We start from the raw sequence: 15,504 nt of genomic DNA, 5'->3' as shown, positions 1-15,504 counted from the left end.
GAGATTAGGCTGATAAAGAGAGAGCCAATCCTGAGGGGTATATTTACCTCACAACCCTTTAACACCACATGCAACCGAGAGGATGAATTATCTGGTGAGAGCTCAGATTAAGAGCTGTGAAATGAAATGCTGCAGCAGAGAAGTTTGAGGGGATCATAAAACAGGCACTAAAGCAAAAAATAATTCAGCAACAGTGGATCCCCCTTCCAATCCTGGAGCTATAAAATGATGACAGAAGCAGGCAAAAAACCAAACCAGTCACAACTGCTTGCTGGGTTAAATGACTAAGTCCAGAGCACAAAGGAATGGCTAACAAGCTCGTTTTATATGCAGAGCAATTTCACGTTCAGCAATTTCACTGGAACTAAAATAATAAGCTGCATATCCGCAGTACACAGAAACAATTCAGGACAGCCCTGAAAACCAAGGCTTACACAGTTTGCCTGGTGTAAGTGGGGTCTGTTTGAATTACTAGGCATTGTAGCCACTTAAAGTGCTTTAACACTGTGCTATAAGATTTGATTTGTGTTATCTATGGGTTGGATTACAATTTAACTAGCAAAGTTCCTTGGCAATTGACCTCAGTGGGAGCCGAGTTAGGCCTATGTCTAAACACGTCGAAAAGTCTATGTTGTATTTTTAGATTTTCAAATGTGCCCATTTACACACTACTGCACACATGCATGTGATTTAACAAAACAAATACTAAACAGAACAAGAGAAAAAAATAGAGATTCCCCCAAATGAACACAATACCTTACTCCATCCAAAAGACAAGACTATGCAGCACTTTAAAGACTAACAAGATGGTTCCTGAGGAAGTGGGTCTGGCCCACGAAAGCTCATCACCTAATAAACCATTTTCTTAGTCTTTAAAGTGCTGCATAGTCCTGTCTTTTGTTTCAGCAAGACTAGACTAACACGGCTACATCTCTATTACTCCATCCAAAGTAATGGAATCCACCTGTCCCTTCCGCCCATGTAGGTAAGCATGGGGTATAGATCACAGCTAGAGGATTCTCTGCATCTTGGGGTCTTCAAAGTATTTGAAGGCTTCAATATCTGAGATATAGGTGAGAGGATTATTCTAGGAGGGGTGGGTGAGATTTTGTGGCCTGCACTGTGCAGGGGGTCAGACTAGATGATCATAATGGTCCCTTCTGACCTTAAAGTCTATGAGCTGCTGTGAAAACATACCAACCTTTCATCTCCTATTACAGAAGTGAAGAAAGTAGATTTCCTAATTAGGATCTGAGTAGCTATTCAAGACCTGGGAGCCATGATGAAGTTTGGGCATGGGTTCCACCAGCATAGGTCTGTAATTTGGATTCTGAATATGTTACATGTGCAATGAACAGAATTGTACAGTAGACGTCATCTTGCCATGAAGCTCATTCTGTAAAGCCCACCCTCTAGGGAAAAGATTCACACATTTCCTGATCTTTGGGCTGAAAGACTGTGGAGTCTTCTGAAATGATAAAATCCCATCAGGAGTGTGCATACGTTACAGGTTCTCCCTCACTGCAAATTTGCAATCTGTGGGTACGTCTAGACTACCGCGTTTTGTCGACGGAAGTTTTGTCGACAGATACTGTTGACAAAACTTCCGTCGACAAAGAGCGTCCAGACACATTGAGTTCTGTCGACAAAGCAAGCTGCTTTGTCGACAGAACTCCGTAGTCTGGACGCAACGTTACAGGCAATAACACCTTCTGTCGACAGAGTTCTGTCGACAGAAGGTGTTATGCCTCGTAAAATGAGGTATACCAGCGTCGACAAAACTGCTGAGTTCTGTCGACGTTATGTCGACAGAACTCAGCAGTAGTGTAGACGCTGGTATAGTTTTGTCGACAAAAGTCCACTTTTGTCGACAAAACTAGGTAGTCTAGACACACCCTATGTGTCTGCTGTAGCCCTAAATAAATCAGTAAAAGCCAGCAATGCAGCTCATGATTTTTTAGTTCCATGGGTTCCTTGTACAGTCTCTGGTGTGTTTGTCACACTTCCAGTAAACAGCTAATCTCAGAACTGAGGATCAGTTTGGCTGGTTTGAACCTAGACACTTCTTGTCCTTTGCCTGATCTGGATCTCTTCAAGATCTGAATTTCTGGCTTTTACTGATTTAGAATTGTGCTAAGTGGGATAGCTTACATGAGCAACGCCTCTTCTTGCCAAGATCAGCCCTTGTACCTTTCTGAAAAGACATATTGGAAGTACATAAATGCCATTAGATTGATGAAAACTTCTCACCATGTGGTGTTCTCCAGATAAATCCCCAAAGAAGTCCTATTTAATAAATAGAGGATTTTTGTTATATATGGGTCTTCCACTTTAATAGGCTTTTTAATAAGGGTGAACTCCTGTGCAGATTTCACTGACTCAGGGCCAGAAATAACTTGCTTCATATTTCTGCTATCGAGTTTTTGTCATTTGGAAATCAAGCCTAAAGCATTTGAGGACCATTATGTTACTCTCTGCATGCACTACATCATGCAAATCAACTCGAGGCTTTTGAACATTTTGTACAGTGCGGCTCCTGGGACCACGTGCAAAAGAAAAGATCAGAGTTATCACTTCTAACGCTCTGAACATCCCGAAGGAGACTCTATGATTTATGAGTGCTATAGTCCCATCTATTGTCTACCTGTCTTTTAGATGTGTTATTGACTTCTTCACTGTCAGTTAACAAGGGGCTAATGATGCTAGATTACGACATTTTGACAGGCAGCTGAATGGCCTCCTTACCCACCAGCCCTTTGCAGGGTTTGAGGGAGCTGGCCCTGTTTGGAGGGTCAGATGACTCTTGGAAATTTTTTCATTCAATGTGTAATACAGGGGATTGGAACCTGGATGATTTCTCCTGTTGTGTGTGCATTCGGAATGGTTACCTATCAGTTTCCCTTTCAGAGTGTCAGTCAGCCACGGCGCTCCAGCTCATGACCAGGCGCTGCCATGGGAAAAGAAGCTGCAGCGTGTATGCCAGCACCTATGAATTTGGTGATCCTTGTTACCCAGGCATCCACAAGCACCTCAATGTTATCTACACCTGCGGTAAGCTTCTTCGATGTTCTTTTGGCAGAACATGCTGGTTCAGAGGTGACCTGGACCTGTTGATAGTGGGAGGAAGATACACCAGGGCAGAGTGAGGGCAGCAGTGTCAGCAAACGTGACTGAGTATGCCCAGTGCATGTGAACATGCTTAATTCAAGCCAAGGTGTTATATCTGCGGGGTGTGGGGGCACATGGCCCTTACATGCCCTTTCCATTCATTGCCTTTGTGCTGGTTCATGAACTAAGGGGTTGACCTATTATGCCAGTGCATGGAAGCCTGTCACTCTGGCTTCCAGTAAACAGCTAACATGTTTCCTCACTAAGCTGATTGTGCAGTGGATGGCAACTCTGACTGAGAATGTAGACGAGGAGCATGGCAGCCTCCGTGGACGGTTGAACGCTGTGTTTTCCTGTCAGCGGATTGATGTAAAATGCAGAATTTATGTGAGGATGCACCTGTTCTGAGTGGAGACAGTGACATATTGTTGTCTTTGCTTGAAAAAAGATTTTGGTCTCGGGTAGGGTCTCTGTCTGGTTCTCAGTTTCTATCATCCTAAAAAAAAATATTGCTCCATTAGCACCCATGTAATTAATGCAAAACCCCACCCAAACACCATTCAGAAAATCTAGGGGTATTTGCTATCCAAAGTAATGTGATTAGCTGTCACTGTTACATGTACTGTGTATGGCTGTGTGTGTCATGGCATTATGTATGCATTGTGGTTCTACTTAGCCAGGCATTGGTGTTTCATGGTAGAGCAACTGCTGTTCCTCTCATGTTTCTGTGTCTCAAAGCCACATCAGCTCCATGTTTGTTCAGTGATGGAATTTCACTGATTCATAACATTTGGGAATGATTTGTGTGCGTTTGTGTCTGTGTGGAGGTGGGAGGGCAATTTGCTGAGGGAGGTTATTTGTAAGGCTGTTGCTTCCTTTAGCACTAGTGGACGGGGACATGTTTTTGGAACAAGTTGGCAGAACCAGAGTGGATGCTGGCACTGCTCTGTGATTTTTTTCAGTTGGGGTGTGCCCTGTGACTATCTCAGCTGTCTTAGAGACCAGCTGGGGATAGGCTTGTTATGGTGATGGGCTAGTTTCTGACGTGATGTAACAAACAGAGGCCTGAAGTCCAAATACAAACCAAAATGAACCCAGGAGATTCACTTCCATCTGGAAATCTCTTCCTGATGCCCATGCCACATGGTCAGTGATCCTAACCATTCATTTAAAATACTCATCACCAACCACTTGATGTTTCCTTCCCTTCCTATTTTCATGTTTGTGGATTTATTTGCTTTCTGCATTACTTTATTACTTATTTTTACTGTTCTATGTTTGTGCATTATTAATTTAATTGAGTGGACATCCCACAGAAACTGTATAAGCTTGAGTGCAAGCCTTTTTCTCTTCTTTCCAGTATAAGTAAATATTGTATTAGTATTTGCAAGGAGAGCATGGCTGTTTCCAGTTGACTCATAGATTGTTTTAGCACCTTAAAGCTGAGCTATGTGTGAATAATATGCATTTTGGTGTGTTTACTAGCTTGAGTTGTTAGGAAGATAATATACATGTAGTCCCAGGGTAGTGTTAATTTTTTTATTTGATATTAACTAAATATCATAGGCATTGCTCCTTGTTAATTATCCCTTGTTTTACATTTTTTGTTTTCCATACCTACAAGCTTTTTGTTTGTACTGGTGGTGCATATAAGAAAATTCAATCCACCCAAGGATAGAAAATGTTAGAGGGGAAAATGCTTATTACTACAGTGTTTGCATTTCACAGTTGTGTTTCAGAAACCTTAGGCTACTACTACACACTGTTTCTGGTGGAAATGTATGGCCAGCATCAGCCAATGTACTGTTATTTTGTAAATGATGCTGAATGATTTTGAGACACAATGCTGCCAATTATCAGCTCTGTGGTGCAGTGCATTGCTTTGTGAATTATACAGTCATAGTGGCAGCAACATCACCTTACTTTTCTCCTTATCAGCTGATTAACTATCAGGTGAACCCGAAGTATAATTGTCGTATACAAGAAAATGGCTGTTATTTTAGACTGATGTACCATGAATTTCTCTCACAGTGCTTCACTTTCAAGACTGAAAATTAAAGTGGGTGATAGTAGGTGTACAGGTTATAGGGCATTTCTCCGTTACATATTTCTATGTAGTCTAATTTAAGGGCCTACGATTCTGAGAGTGCCTACGGCCTACAAAGAGTTTAATCCGGTCCTGTGTACGGCAGAAAAGAATCTGGGAGTTACAGTAGATCACAAACTAAATATGAGTCAACAATGCAATATTATTGCTACAAAAGAGTTAACAACATCCTGGGATGTTGTAAGCAATACATGAGAAGCAATTCTTCCACTTTTCTCAGCACTGAGAAGCCCTGTATATTATGACTTCCGAGGGAAGATTGAAAAAACTGACTTTGTTTAGTCTGGAGAAGAGAAGATGTAGGAGTCATATGATAACAGTCTTTCATTGTGTAAAAGGTTGTTATAAAGAGGAGGATGATAAACTGTTTCCTTTAATCACTGAGGACAGGACAAGAAGTAGTGGGCTTAAATTGCAGCAAGGGTGGTTTAGGTTGGACATTAGGAAAAAAAAATCCTAACTTTCAGAGTAATTAAGCACTAGAACAAATTACCTTGTGGAATCTCAATCACTGATTTTTTTTTAAGAACAGGCTAGACAAACACCCGTTGGGCATAGTCTAGATAATATTTAGTCCTGCCTTAGGGCAGGGGGCTGGACTAGATGAGCTATCAAGATCCTTTCCCTTCCTACAATTCTGTGATGCTAGGGCCCAAGAGTATACCTGGCATCTATTCTGAATTGCATGTATGACTCAGGAAAAACTTCAGTTTGACATCACAAGGAGTTTTGCCTGAGAAAATACTGGGTGGGGAAGGACTTCAGGATTTGATTTTTAATAATGATGCACATCATGCTGCTGAGCTGTGTCTGATCCTGCAGACTAACTCTGTCAGTCTTCCTGTGCATCCATTGAATGATTTGGGGGCAGATAGAATTCATGTGCCATACAGAATGGGAAGTGACTGTCTAGGAAGGAATATGGCAGAAAGGGATCTAGGGGTTATAATGGACCACAAGCTGAATATGAGTCAACAGTGTGACGCTGTTGCAAAAACAAGCAAACATGATTCTGAGGTGCATTAACAGGAGTGTTGTGAGCAAGACACGAAAAGTCATTCTTTTGGTCTGTTCTGCACTGATTAGGCCTCAGTTGGAGTACTGTGTCCAGTTCTGGTCACCGCATTTCAAGAAAGATGTGGAGAAATTGGAGAAGGTCCAGATAAAAGCAACGAAAAATGACGGAAGGTCTAGAAGACATGACCTATGAGGGAAAGACTAAAGGAACTGGGCTTGCTTAGTTTAGAAAAGAGAAGACAGAGAGGGGAAATGATAGCGGTTTTCAAGTATCTAAAAGGGTGTTAAAAGGAGGAGTAGAAAAATTATTCTCCTTGGCCTCTGATGATAGGACAAGAAGCAATGAGCTTAAATTGCAGAAAGGGAGGTTTAGGTTGGACATTAGAAAAAAATTCCTCACTGTCAGGGTGGTTAAACACTGGAATAAATTGCCTAGGGATGTTGTAGAATCTCCATCATTGGAGCTATTTAAGAGAAGTTTGGATAGACATCTATCAGGGGTGATCCGGGATGATTTAGATGGTGCTTGATCCTGCTGTGAGGGCAGGGGACTGGACTTAATAATCTCTTGAGGTCTTTTCCAGTTCTAGTATTCTATGATTATATGGAAGTTCAATCTAGCTACTATACTGACTTCAAACCATTCCCCACTTCCATATTTTATTCTTAAATTTCTCTTAGTCATCTAGAGTTATGTTAATTGAATCCAGTTTCAGATTGTAACTTAATAATTACAGGTTTCATCTAACTTGCTGTCTAGTTCCAGTTTTTATCCTTGCTTGAGTGGTTTATTGTAATTATTCCAGCAATCAGGAGGGTCCTGTGTTCTCAGGTCAGCATAATAGGATCATTTCTCAGTCCTTCGAGTATCATGTTATATCTTTTGCATTTTGTATGAAACTCTTATAGGCATAACTTAGCTGCATTGGAAAAGTTATCTTGCATGTAGAAGAAGACTGAAACAAGCAAGTAATTGGCAGTCAGATTAGATAGCGATCTCTCATGTACATTAGGATTCCATTAGCTGAGTCAGGGAACAGATGAAAATCCTCCAGCATAAAAACATTCCAAACCTGAAAGCCGGTAAGACTGAAATATTAAAGTTTGGTTCAGTGCCAGGTTCAGATAATGGTGCAGTGTGGAAGGTGGGTTTTCCAAGTGTGCCACTCCCCACTACTGGATTAAAAAAGAAGAAGAGAAAAGAAAGAAACAAAGGCAAATAAATTCAGGTTCAGGAGAAAATGCATGAGTTTGGGACAGCTTCTCAGCATAGCACCTTTTACCAGACCAAGTCACAAAAGATTTAGTGCAGCTCTTAGTTTAAAATATATCTGTGCTGTTAGTCCATGGCAATAATCAAGGAGATGTGCAAACAAAACTAAAAGTTGTATTTCTGCTTTAAAGGAAATTTAAACATTTCATTGATTATGCTTAGACATGTTGCTCTGTCTTATTCCAAGCAACGTGATGATAATTTATGCTTGAAAGGATTTTTATGCCCTTTCTCTGATGTGTTAGCTGTGGTAGGCTGAGGGGCTTGTGCATATACTCTATTCATGGGTGTGAGGGAAGCACTCTGCAAAGTCTTCTGTTCACTGATGTTCCACAGTATCTTGTTTGGTGTCTACAGGGTTTTTCTTATGGAGGAGGAGATGCTGCTGCTTGTGCTAAACTAGCATTTCACACATGGTAATGCTCTCTGGACCGGGGTTTTTCAGTTATAACATGCACGCACGCATGCACGCACTCACACACTAGTAGCACACAGGTGAGCCTGACTGATTTTCAGCTAGGCATCATTTGACAGTGTTCAGGAAGGCCCAGGGTCATTGGCCAGCATCACAAAACAGTTAAGAGATGTAAGAACAAAGCAGTTCAGCCTCACATGTTTTGTTTCAACATTCAGGCATTTTGACAAAAACACAGGACAATTCTCTATCTAATTTTTTAAAGGTCCCAAAGACAGGCCCGGACCCCTTCAAACACTGCAGAAATTTGGAGCTGTCCCTATCTCCTGGCCTGATCTAAGCAAACAGAATGGACTGGTAATTATATAACAAATGCCACACAGCACAAATCAATCAAGAAGTTAACAGAGAAACAGAAAATTACCAAAAGCATAGGTAAGCATGCTTCTACCAGTAGTCTAATTATGGGTGAACAAAAAAGCTCCACCTGCCTTTATTTTTTCCCTTAGTATGCCCATCTGGCTTTTCATTTATGGCAGTGATGATTGTGCATGGTGCCAGGTCTGAGCTGGCAGCATTGTGAACCTTGGCAAACTGCAAAGCATTCTTGCAAGACAACTCCCGAGCATTCTCTGAAAGATTCCAGGGAGTACTGGGCTAGGTTCAACTGCAGTGAGTCCCCATCCAACTCCTAAGCTGTTGTTAAGCAAAAGTCTTTACGGGGAAGTATATGGCAGGAAACATCAATGTACTGGCACTGAAAGGACTCCAGGGTCCAAAAGGTCTCCAGTGGCCTCCAGTGGTGGGGGAAGGAGGGATTGCTCTGGCTACGTATACACTACAAGTTTTCTCAGCATAAAATATGCTAATGAGGCAAAAATAAGCGGTGTGGATACAAAAACCTCTTTTTTCGCAAGATCGGTATTCCTTCTTTTTTGGGGCATAAGGATCTTGCAGAAAAAGGGGTTTTTGCGCAAAAAGAAAATGTCTACACTACTTGTTTTTGCACAAAAAACCCTAGCGCAAAAATGGATCAGCAGAAAATATGCAAATTAGATCATGACTCATGCAAATGAGTCCCTCATTAGCATATGTTTTGCCGAGAAAACTCGTAGTGTAGATGTAGTCACAGTAATTAGATATCTTCATACAAGACTCTTAATTATTTGTTTACAGTAATAAGGTTCACGTATTTTAGCTCAATAAGAGATGGGAGTGGAGGTCACCTGAGCAGAGATTAGTGGCAGAAAGCTAGGAAAAAGAAGGTTGGTTGGGGGCAGGATCTGAAGCAGGAAGGGACACTGTGGGAAAGCTTCTTCCAAGGATAGGGTGAGGCTTGAATGAAGCTGAAGCGATACTGTTTGGGCACAGCATAGGGCATGGAGGAAGAGAGTGTGTAAGTATGAAAGAGTCATGAAAGAGTTTGAATATAATATGGCAGGCGAGAGAAGAGCTCCAACTGGGGGATGAGGCCTCTGTTCCCTCTAATTTTTTCTATTCATATTTGGAATACATTTCGTTATGTGCACCCAGGCATGTGCAGACGTGCACTGTGAGTAGAAACACACAGTGCTGGCTGTGGATGCTCTGCTCATCAGTTGGGTGGCATTTGAATCTCTCCTGCTTGGCCACCCAAGCACTCAACTTACAGGGAACACTGGATGAGACCAAGTGCATACATCAGTCTGATTTTAACAGGCTTCCCCAAAATCGATTAACCGTGAATGAATCTGCAATACCGGAGGACTAAGTCTGTTGCCCTTCAGTACTTTTGTTGAATTCCAGGTATAATTTCTTAGCTCAGGAGTTGTGACTGTGATGAGTGCTTTAATGCACAAAGAATCTACCATTTAGAAAGCTTGTTCTTCACGAGATAACAAGAAGAAGAGGCGTAAACAAGTGGCTAACACAGGCCAGGGACACCATCCCTGCCCAGCCTGGCTAATGTTTAATCAGTCATTTCTTAGCAGACTGTACCCTCTCTAGTTTTGTTTGGCTGTTCTGATGCTTTTAATATTCCCATATACGTCTACATGACTAATAAACAGCAGTGAACCTAAGTAGTGGAAGGGAAGCTGGGAAAACAAGATGAAAAATGTGAGTGGAAACTGCAAAAAGTAACCAAATTACTGGTTCAAACAGTGGAGCTTCAAGAGAGGCATTTTTCATACATATTCTGCTTTGGAACATTGTAAAATGGACCCTTTGAACTCCCTCTCTCTTCCTTCAGCCACATCTCCTTTCTTTCTATCCCCCAAGGCAATGATTTTTATCTCTGGGTCTCTGTTTCTTTTCATTAAATATTAAAGGGTTTCAGGACCGCTTACTTTAGGTGACACCATTACCTGCTGCTCCACCTCCAAAGCAGAGCTCAGCTGCCTCAAAGCACTTACTTGTCCTAATCGATGTCAGACGCACACTCATTCTGCACCGGTAATAAAGAGTCACTGGGTGCGTCTAGACTGGCAAGATTTTGCGCAAAAGCAGCTGCTTTTGCGCAAAATCTTGCTGCCTGTCTACACTGGCCATGAGTATTTGCGCAAGAACACTGACTTTGTACTGTACAAAATCAGTGGTTCTTGCGCAAATACTCTGACACTCCCGCTCAGGGATAAGCCCTCTTGCACAAGTATTCTTGCGTAAGAGGGCCAGTGTAGACAGCCAAGTTGATTTCTTGTGCAAGAAAGCCCGATGGCTAAAATGGCCATCTTCACTGGCACGGATGCTTTTGCGCAAAAACAAATCTTTTGCGCAAAGGCACATGCCAGTATAGATGCTCTCTTGTGTAAATACTTTTAACGGAAAAACTTTTCTGTTAAAAGTATTTGCGCAAAATCATGCCAGTCTAGACGCAGCCACTGTGTTTAGGCCTCCTAGACTTGACCTTTCCAGAGGCTTCTGTGCATAACACTCAAATCAAGCTAAGAGTGAGTTGTTGCTTCAGCAGGGACAAGCAAGGATGGCAGGGACAAGCAAGGATGGGATAGCGTAGCGAAGTGTGCCTTTTCCTCAGGGGGACCTGCAAAAGAAAAAGTAACAGTACTGGGTGCCCCTTTGTTTACTTTACGGTGGGTGCGACTAGCAGCGTGCCTGTTATAACAAGAAATGATGGGCCACTTTAATAAGAGCTTGCATCTAATTGTGTCTAAACGAGGTTTACAGGATCTGTCAACAATGGATTTCCTTGTCGACTGATTCCCATCTTGACTGCCTCTTTGAGCTAACAAACAGCTGAGCTGGCACAATGCAGCGGCCATTTTTATTCTAATGAAGTGGAGGATATTTAAATCCCCGCTTCATTGACTATGTTGGTATGTCTCATTTACATACCTCTGTCGGCAGAGGCATGTAGTCTAGACATACCCAGAGTGTCAGAGCCTGCTTTTGAACTGGGCTGCGAGGACAAATCTGAGCTCAGCCCTACAGAAATTATTTTCTCTAGCAGTATTTTTTAAGGTCTGTTTTCAGTTTGTTTTGTTTTCCACACAGATAACTCACCAGGTGTTTTGGCCCTTTTATAATAAAAGAACCTGGGGATCTATACAAGCATTTTCCCCAAATTCATAGATTTTAAGGGCAGAAGGGACCATGATGCCTCGCCAGCCTGTCTTCCTGTCTAAAACAAGTCATAGAATTTAACCACGGGGTTCCTGCATCTTGCCCATTGTGTTTTGCGAGGTGCTTTCTATTTAAATGAAATATTGTGGGGATTTTTCAGGCTTTGGCTACACTGATGTCGTCATGTAGGGTACATGTAGCTGCATGCTGCAGTGAGAGGCCTACTGCATCCTTACGGTGCTGTGTAGCTACATTTGGCAGCGAAGGACTCTTGTGGGGGGGAAGCCCCTTCATACAGAGGGTTCAGATACCATCTACACTCACTATGTTTCTGCCTTCCCTTAAACATTGTTTTGCTGAGCTATTCATGCTCAGCTCCTTTAATCTTTCCCCGTAAATCAGCCTGTCCAGCTTCTTAATTGTCTCTTTGTGGCTCTTCTCTGAATCCGCTGCCATTTATCTTTGTCTTTTAACCAATACACTAAACAGGCAGGCAATTTTCTTTCCCTGAGGCTGGCATCGCTTTGCCATTCCTGGGCCTTATCTTAGCAACAGCAGGGATTCTCCCATTGTACAGTGCCACTTGCAGGTGTCTGGGTTGCATTGCACTATGCTTCCAATGGTGGTACAGTTGCAGGTTTTCTACTACATGAGATTTCAATGAACTTCTCTCAGGCAGAGGAATCGACGCAAACACCAGCCTTCTCAGCGAGGTCACAGAACAAAACATTTTTTGAAAACAATATCACGGAGAATGTGGCTCATTTTCCTTTTGCTGGTTTTCTGCTCCCCTCATGCATTACTCACGGATGAATACAGGGAATGCAACTGGCTCTGCATGGGGTGAGCTATGATGCAGGCTGTGTTAAATCCCTCTAGAGCCATAGTGTCCAACCAATTTTGAAGCTATAGCAAGCTAGTCATATTCAACTGTCCAAATAGCCACATGTGGCTAGTGGGTAATGTGTTGGTCATTATGGCTCTAGAACAGGGCTACTCAACATGTGGCCCATGGGCCACATGCAGCCCATGGCTCCTTTATTTGCGGCCCGCGGTGCAGTTTGGATTTACGCGGGCTCAACAGATGGCCTGCGGGGGGATTCTTTCAACATGGCCTCTGCTGGGAACATGCTCCACAGTGGCAAGGTGTCTCCCAGGCGGGGTGAGCATTGAAAGACACAAGTGGACAGGCTGGCTGGAACAGATGGGTACAGGGTGTCACGTTTCTAGCCACCAAGGAGGAAGTGCTGGGAGTGCAGGGGCATTGTGGGAAGTGCTGGCCGCTTAGCCTTGTGGGCAGATTCTGAGAGGTGCTGATTGGCTCACACTGGCCATGTTTGGGTCTGGTGCTGCTGTTTAAGGCTTAATCTTTGTATTCATGCAGGCCAGTGTGAAAGAAGCATATATAAATGTGCATGTATAGGCAACCACACTTAAGTTGCAGGCCTCCGCATGTACTTTGAGTATCATTGTGGCCCCCAGGGCTTCCAAAGTTGAGTAGCCCTGCTCCAGAGGTTCTTTCACTCCTCATTCCTAACTCAGCTCTGGTCTATACTAGGAAATTATTTCAAAACAACCCTCCTTACTTTGAAATAATAAGCAGAACGTCTACACTACCAAGTCCGTTATTTCAAAATAATGGGCTGGTTATTTCGAAATCTGTACTCCTGCTTTCCTTAGGGAATAATGCTTATTTAGAAATAGTTATTTTGAAATAGTGTTAGCGTGGATGCTCTGCTGCTGCTGTTTTGAAATAACTACTCCCTAGAGTAATTCAGAGTAATTACTCCACAGTGCTTCTTGGAGCTCAAAGTTGAGATAGTGTATTCACATTAACAGAGCCTGCCTCGAACTGATTTTGAGGCTCCACTCTAGTGCTATTTTGATTTTGTTATTTTGGGAGGGTATGTCTACACTACCCCGCTAGTTCGAACTAGCGGGGTAATGTATGCATACCGCACTTGCTAATGAAGCCCGGGATTTGAATTTCCCGGGCTTCATTAGCATAAGCGGGGAGCCGCCATTTTTAAATCCCCGCTGCTTCGAACCCCGTGTAGCGCGGCTACACGGGGCTCGAACTAGGTAGTTCGGACTAGGGTCCTATTCCGAACTACCGTTACTCCTCGTTTCGAGGAGTAACGGTAGTTCGGAATAGGACCCTAGTCCGAACTACCTAGTTCGAGCCCCGTGTAGCCGCGCTACACGGGGTTCGAAGCAGCGGGGATTTAAAAATGGCGGCTCCCCGCTTATGCTAATGAAGCCCGGGAAATTCAAATCCCGGGCTTCATTAGCAAGTGCGGTATGCATACATTACCCTCCTAGTTCGAACTAGGAGGGTAGTGTAGACATACCCGGAGTTATTATGTCAAATTTAGTTATTTTGAAATAATTTCCTAGTGTAGACATGCCCTCAGAAAGCCACAAGGGATCAGTTCTTTCTTTAAAACCCATCTGAACAATTGCTTTGCAGGGGAAAAGATCCTGGAAGCTAGTTAATACAAGAGAGTGGTCCCTGGGTATCAGTGCATTAGATGAATATGTGAGGGGATTGAAGTCATAATGAAATACTCAATTGGCAGATGATGACAGGTATACAGCTCCCCCCATTGGCAATGCTTCCTGGTTGGCAGAACCATAGCCATCTGAGAACAACACGAAAGACGCCTTCTTCCAGAGGCCAAGTGTCATGTGCTCAAAGCCCAAACCTGGCCAGGGAACAAGTGTGACAGACCATTTTGCAGATGTGACATGCACTACAGAGTACATAGAGGGACTTGAAATGTAATGTCCTGTATGTGGGCTTCCGTTGTGTAATCCTGAAAGTATTCCTCACATCTCTCAAAAATGTCTCACAAAAAGTGGGAAATGCACTTTCATAAATGCATATAGATACATCTTAAAAAAATTGGCCCAAATATCAGCTTCATAGTCTCATGAGAGGGCAAAAAATAGGCTGTTAAGCTGCCCACCCCCCCAATTCTTTTATTCTAGACAATTTCTGTTGGGGAAAGTATGGCCCAGTACCAGTGGATGGAACATAGACCTGGAGTCTGGAGACTGGAGACCTGGCATCTATTCCCAGCTCTGCCACAGTCCTGCTCCATGACCCTGGTCAAGTCACTTCACCACTTTCAGCCTCTTCCCACCCTTAATTTGCCTGTACTAGTTAGACTATAAGTAGATCAGGGTCAGGACTATCTCTAACAATATGTTTGTATAGTGCATTGTATAATGGAATCCCAGTCTCATCTCTTGGATGCTATTGTAATAATCATAGTAATTTTCCATAACTTATTTTTAAAACAGGCATCAAGAGGGCCTCCAGTTTCTATTTTAGATGCACAGACTAGTATTTAAAATTAGATCTTAGGCACATAGGATTAAATGTTCTGATGACCTAATTTAGGTGCTAATATTTGGAGTTGTGGATTGAGAAACCCACTTTTTTTTTCATATGGCTCTGGGAAACCCCAAGGACTGTGATATAAGACATTCACATACCTCTTATTTTTATTTTATTTTACTAAGCCATGAATCCTTGATTGTGCAACATATTTCATTTCCTGGATTGTATTTCATCTATGGAAAAAGATGTATTGTGGTGGTAGTCACGTTGATGGAAAAAATTAACATTAAATTCTTTCCTTCCTTGTATTAAAAAAAACAAACTCTCAAACTCTCAAGTATTTAGCACAAGATTACACAATAGCGCTCACAAATTTCTTAAAATGTCATACATTGATCAAAGGGCCCAGCTTCCGTTGCAGTAAGGCTCTGCCTGATTTCCCATACAGAAAAAAGGCAAACATTCTCCCTTGTGCCATTAAACATTATTAAAACCTTCTGTGCATGTCTCATGTGTCCGGGAAAAATGGGGGCAGAGAACCGCACAGATCTGTTGCTCCTTTCTGTCAAATGGAGTCAGCTACCCAGTGAAGTGGGGCAGGAATTTGTGTAACGTAAATTTCCAGTCAGTGCAAAATATTTTCCCATCTGTTCTGGTGCTAACAATAAATTGATTCCCCC

At 42.6% G+C, this 15,504-nt stretch overlaps 1 protein-coding gene across 1 annotated transcript in view; it reads left to right on the top strand.

The window, feature by feature from the left end:
- The window catches only part of EVA1A (eva-1 homolog A, regulator of programmed cell death), a 283,259-nt gene that overhangs the window by 148,224 nt on the left and 119,531 nt on the right, over positions 1–15,504 (top strand). Inside the window, exon 5 of the mRNA XM_075923396.2 lies at positions 2,908–3,051. Coding sequence (XP_075779511.2) covers positions 2,908–3,051 — 144 coding nt within the window. The remainder of the gene's footprint in view (positions 1–2,907; positions 3,052–15,504) is intronic.

The sequence above is a fragment of the Pelodiscus sinensis genome, chromosome 3 (genome assembly GCF_052426305.1).
Source record: "Pelodiscus sinensis isolate ZL-2025 chromosome 3, ASM5242630v1, whole genome shotgun sequence".
In the NCBI taxonomy this organism is placed as follows: domain Eukaryota; kingdom Metazoa; phylum Chordata; order Testudines; family Trionychidae; genus Pelodiscus; species Pelodiscus sinensis.
This window is presented reverse-complemented; position numbering and strand designations above follow the sequence as displayed.